Source organism: Mandrillus leucophaeus, unplaced genomic scaffold (genome assembly GCF_000951045.1).
Source record: "Mandrillus leucophaeus isolate KB7577 unplaced genomic scaffold, Mleu.le_1.0 Scaffold272, whole genome shotgun sequence".
Lineage (NCBI taxonomy): Eukaryota > Metazoa > Chordata > Mammalia > Primates > Cercopithecidae > Mandrillus > Mandrillus leucophaeus.
The window spans coordinates 195,483-201,482 of record NW_012102832.1 but is presented as its reverse complement, the minus strand read 5'-3'; the positions used below and the strand labels follow the sequence as shown (position 1 = coordinate 201,482).

The 6,000-nt window shown below is 42.9% G+C and overlaps 1 protein-coding gene across 1 annotated transcript in view; it reads left to right on the top strand.

The window, feature by feature from the left end:
• The window catches only part of LOC105542973 (puromycin-sensitive aminopeptidase), a 122,511-nt gene that overhangs the window by 96,566 nt on the left and 19,945 nt on the right, over positions 1–6,000 (top strand). Inside the window, exon 15 of the mRNA XM_011984696.1 lies at positions 3,577–3,716. Within this exon, the coding sequence (XP_011840086.1) occupies positions 3,577–3,716 (140 nt within the window). The remainder of the gene's footprint in view (positions 1–3,576; positions 3,717–6,000) is intronic.

Sequence of the window (6,000 nt, the reverse complement as noted above, 5' to 3'; positions counted from 1 at the left end):
AAGACCAGCCTGGCCAACATGGTGAAACTCCGTCTCTATTAAAAATACAAAATTAGCCAGGCGTGGTGGCGCATGTCTGTAATCCCAGCTACTCGGGAGGCTGAGGCAGGAGAATCGCTTGAACCCAGGAGGCAGAGGTTGCAGTGAGTCAAGATCGAGGCATTGTGCTCCAGCCTGGGCAACAAGAGTGAAACTCTGTCTCAAAAAAACAAGAAAAAAAGAGAGAAATCTTAGCTGGGCATAATGGTGCACACCTGTAGTCCTAGGTATTTGGGAGGCTGAGGGAGGCAGATTACTGGAGCCCAGGAGTTCAAGGCTGCAGTGAGCCATGATTGTGCTACTACAGTCCAGCCTGGGTGACAGAGTAAGACCCTGTCTCAAAATAAAAATAAGAAAAAAGTTTAGAAAATAAAAAAGGAGATTCACAAGGTATTTATAGTATTTAGTCACTTTCTTAGTTTTTGAAATTCCATGTTTCTGTGTGTTATTGGAGGCTATGATGAATGAAGAAAGTTAGTAATATCCAGGAAGTGACCTCTCTAGCCTTAATCTTCCAAAAGAGGACTTTACTGTATGTGTCAGGGGTGAGGGGTAGGTGGAGGGGGTAGGTAATTCTTTTTTTTAATGCTTGGGCATAATAAGTAAATAAGTGAGTAAAGTCCAGTGATTATTTACATTTATTATATACCAGTCATTGTGCTACATACTATAACTGGCTCTTATTTTACTCTCTCAGCTTCCTTATAAGGTAGGCCACATTATTTCTATTTTACAGATGAGGAAGCTGCAGCATAGCTTAGTTAAATTGCTCAAGGTCACCTATCTAAGAAGGTAAAGAGTGGGAATTCAAAATAATTGGACTCCATGAATTTATGCTCTTAACTACCATTTTCATATATTTCCATATGTCATTAGATTCTTTTTACCTATAAAATTTTACCCAGGAAATTAAGAGATTAGTTGAAAAAATCAAGGAGTAAAGTGTTTGTCTATATCTTTCTTGCTTCCTTTAAAACAACAGTTCTCAACAAAGGTGAGGTATATATGAGAATCATCAATGCCTTGTCATGTTCCACCCACTAAAAATCTGATACATTCAACTCAGTTAAGACGTATGGCCTTCTGCCCTTAACCTTCCTTAGCAGTTAGAATTAGTTTTTTCTTTTTCTTTTTTTTTTTTTGAGACATAGTCTCGCTCTATCTTTCAGGCTGGAGTGCAGTGGCATGATCTCGGCTCACTGCAACCTCTGCCTCCCAGGTTCAAGCGATTCTCTGCCTCAGCCTCCCGAGTAGCTGGGATTATAGGCACCCATGACCATGTCCAGCTAATTTTTGTATTTTTAGTAGAGACGGGGTTTCACCATCTTGGCCAGGCTGATCTTGAACTCTGACCTCGTGATCCACCCGCCTTGGCCTCCCAGAGTGTTGAGATTACAGGCATGAGCCACTGTGCCCGGCCTGATTTTTTTTTTTTGGCGAGACAGCGTCTTGCTTTGTTGCCCTGGCTGGAGTGCAGTGGTGCAACCTCGGCTCACTACAACCTCTGCCTCCCAGGTTCAAGCCATTCTCCTGCCTCAGCCTCCTGAATAGCTGGGATTACAGGCGCGTGCCACTACCCGCCGGCTTATTTTTGTATTTTTAATAGAGACAGGGTTTCGCCATGTTGGCCAGGCTGGTCTCGAACTCCTGACCCCTGGTGATCTGCCTGCCTCAGCTGCCTCCCAAAGTGCTGGGATTACAGGCGTGAGCGCCATGCCCAGCCTAGAGTTACTTTTTTTTTTTTTTTTTTGAGACTGAGTCTTGCCCTGTTGCCCAGGCTGGAGTGCAATGGCGTAATCTTGGCTCACTGCAACCTCCGCCTCCTGGGTTTAAGCGATTCTCCTGCCTCAGCCTCCCAAGTAGCTGGGATTAACAGGAACACACCACCATGATTGGCTAATTTTTTGTATCTTTAGTAGAGACAGGGTTTCACCATGTTGGCCAGGCTGGTCTTGAACTCCTGACTTCGAGATCTGCCCACCTCAGCCTCCCAAAGTGTTGGGATTACAGGTGTGAGCCACTGTGCCCGTCTACAGAATTATTCTTTTAATGAATATATCTAACAAGACTGGGCACGGTGGTTCACGCCTGTAGTGTCAGTACATTGGGAGGCCAAGGTGGGCAGATTGCTTGAGCCCAGGAGTTCGAGACCAGCCTGGGCAACATGGCAAAACCTCATCTCAAAAAACAAATAAATAAAATTAGCTTGGCATGGTGGCATGCATCTGCAGTCCCTGCTACTTGGGAGCCTGAGTTGGAGAACTGCTTGAGCCCATGAGATTGAGGCTGCAGTGAGCCGTGATCGTGCCATTGTACTCTAGCCTGGGTGACAGGGCGAGACCCTATCTGGGGGAAAAAAAAATATCTAACAAGTCAGATGACAGTTTTATTATCCAAATAAATCTGTACATGTTACAGTTGCCGTTTTCTGCCTCTTACCTATAATCTACATTGTAGTACTGACAGGTTTTTCTAATACTCTGTGACCAATAGAGGCAACATTAAAACTTGCAGTATCCCAATATTGGAGAAATTTTTTTACTTTGTGGTTTAACCTGATAGCATAAAGCTATGTCATTTATTAAAGTAGCTCCATTTCCATTAATGTACTGGGCAAGGACTCTTTTTTGTTTGGCATCTTAATGCCAAGTCTGTTTTGCTGTCTGATATATAAGACAGTGTTTCTGCCTTACAAAAGCTTTGGCTTTTAGATATGAGTCCTCTGTGATGGAACATTACAGCTCCCAGGATGTATCCTGTCTATCACAACAATAAAAATCAACCCTTTGATATTTCAGCAGTGTGTATACCTGTTAAGGCCTACACCTTAGAATTTGTTTTTAAATGATATATGAAGGCTGGGCATAGTGGCTTACACCTGTAATCCTAGCACTTTGGGAGGCTGAGGTGGGTGGATCCCTTGAGGCCAGGAGTTCGAGGCCAGCCTGGCCAACATGGCAAAACCCCATCTCTACTAATAAAGTACAAAAAAAAAAAAATTGTATGTTTTTGGGCATGGTGGCATGTACCTGTAGTCCCAGCTACTCAGGAGACCGAGGCACAAGAACCTCTTGAACCCGGGAGGTGGAGGTTGCAGTGAGCTGAGATCACGCCACCGCACTGCAGCCTGGGTGACAGAGCAAAACTCTATCTCCAAAAAAAAAAAAAAAATACATATGCATATATAGTAATAAATGCTATGTGAGAGCCTTCACCTCCTCACAATTTAACAGTAAAATTGCTGTCTTTGCTCTGTAAGGGGAAAATGATAATTAAGTTTAAGTCATTGCATTTGTGATTCTTCAAGTGAGTTAACTGCTTTCTTTTTTAGACAACATGTTGTGATTTTGTTAGTAGATTATCCCTTCCTTTGCACTGATACTATTCAGGTTATCTGGAAGAGTTCATGTACCACTAAGAATGAACTACTGACTTAACAGTTAGGCTTAGGCTCCTGGTTAGAACAACACCACTCCTCTCTCCACCTTACCTTCTGTTTGTCCCAGTGCAAAATTTATTTGTTCTTCTCTTGCTTAGGTGAAGATTGTCCCCAGTGGATGGTCCCTATCACAATCTCTACTAGTGAAGACCCCAACCAGGCCAAACTAAAAATTCTAATGGACAAGCCAGAGATGAATGTGGTTTTGAAAAATGTCAAACCAGACCAATGGGTGAAGGTGAGTTCAGAATCTTACCTAAACAGATTTCTCTCACTTAATGTATACATCTTATGACTGGCTTTAAATTCTGCTTCAGGTTAGTAGTTTCAAAGAAAAAAAAAAAAAACTAAGCTTTCCTTTGTGAAATTTAGGATGAATTTTTTTTTTTTTTTTTTTTTTTTTTTTTTTTGAGACGGAGTCTTGCTCTGTCGCCCAGGCTGGAGTGCAGTAGCACGATCTCAGCTCACTGCAAGCTCCGCCTCCCGGGTTTACGCCATTCTCCTGCCTCAGCCTCCCGAGTAGCTGGGACTACAGTCGCCCACCACCTCGCCCGGCTAGTTTTTTGTATTTTTTAGTAGAGACGGGGTTTCACCGAGTTAGCCAGGATGGTCTCGATCTCCTGACCTCGTGATCCGCCCGTCTCGGCCTCCCAAAGTGCTGGGATTACAGGCTTGAGCCACCGCACCCGGCCTAGGATGAATTTTCAAATAGTATTGTCCAGACATTTGTCAGATGTTAGGGAAGGTAGTGGTAGAGAAGCAGATCCAAAGGCATAGGACTAAGGAGGAGAAAAAAAAAAAAAGTAGATGGAGTGTAAGCTTATATGAACCAAAATATTTGTAGTCTCACACCTTCAAACTCTCCTGCCATTATAATGAAAGGTTAACTTCAATGATGTGTTGTCACCATATGTGTAGTACTATAATCCAGTGAGAGCAGACATATATAATAATCGGTTTGTGTCACTGAAATGTAAAATTCCCTAGCTGGTATTTCAAAACCATTTCACAGAAATACCAATAGGTAAGAATTATTTTTCATTATTCTGTACTCTGTACCTTTCATAATGAAAGTATTTACTACAAACTCTTAATTATATGTTCCTAATAGGAATTACACATTGTATCAGACATTTGTGCTTTTTTGAAAAAAAAGCCAGCCAGGTGCAGTGGCTCATGCCTGTAATCGCACTTTGGGAGGGTGAGGCAGGCATCACAAGGTCAGGAATTTGAGACCAGCCTGACCAACATAGTGAAACCCTGTCTCTACTAAAGATACGGAAAAAAAATTAGCTAGTTGTGACGGTGTGTGCCTGTAATCCCAGCTAGTCAGGAGGCTGAGGCAGGAGAATCACTTGAACCCAGGAGGCGGAGGTTACAGTAAGCCGAGATCACACCATTGCACTCCAGCCTGGATGACAGGGCAAGACTCCATTCCCGCCCCCCCCCAAAAAAAGAAGCCATTTTTCTGTTTATCAACTTCTTTTTTTTTTTTTTGAGTTGGGGGTGTCACTATATTGCAAGATTCAAACTCCTAGGCTCATGTGATCCTCCCACTTCAGGCTCTGGAGTAGCTAGGATTATAGTCATAAGCCACCATGCCTGGCATTGTTTTACTTTTTAAAATATATATTTAAAATACACTCATTGGGGCCGGGCGCGGTGGCTCAAGCCTGTAATCCCAGCACTTTGGGAGGCCGAGACGGGCGGATCACAAGGTCAGGAGATCGAGACCATCCTGGCAACACGGTGAAACCCCGTATCTACTAAAAAATACAAAAAACTAGCCGGGCGAGGTGGCGGGCGCCTGTAGTCCCAGCTACTCGGGAGGCTGAGGCAGGAGAATGGCGTGAACCTGGGAGGCGGAGCTTGCAGTGAGCTGAGATCCGGCCACTGCACTCCAGCCTGGGTGACAGAGCAAGACTCCATCTCAAAAAAAAAAAAAAAAAAAAAAAATACACTCATTGGAATATTACCATTTGAAATTATAATCTGGAAGATTATGTTGTAGCAATATGAAAAATTTCTTATAAATGAGAAAAAAGTTATGTACACTACAATTTTGATTAAGTTAAATAAAGGGAATCGATAAAGTGATAGTTGCATTAAAATTGTAGGGGTGGTTTTTAAAATATTTACATATAAATAGTAAAATATTTATATCTTACTGTTTTACCATTAAACTATTTTGAATACAAATGTTCTCAAAAATATTTTTTGGCTATTGGTAAATAGCCTATAGAAAATAATGCAGTTGCCAGGCGCAGTGGCTCATGCCTGTAATCCCAGGGAGGCTGAGGTGCGATGAATCACCTGAGGTCAGGAGTTCAAGACCAGCCTGGCCAACATGGTGAAACTCTGTCTCTCCTAAAAATATAAAATTAGCTGGGTGTGGTTGGTGGTGGGTGCCTGTAATCCCAGCTGCTTGGGAGGCTGAGGCAGGAAAATCACTTGAACCTGGGAGGTGGAAGTTTCAGTAAGCTGAGATCATGCCACTCCCCTCCAGCCGGGGTAACAGAGCA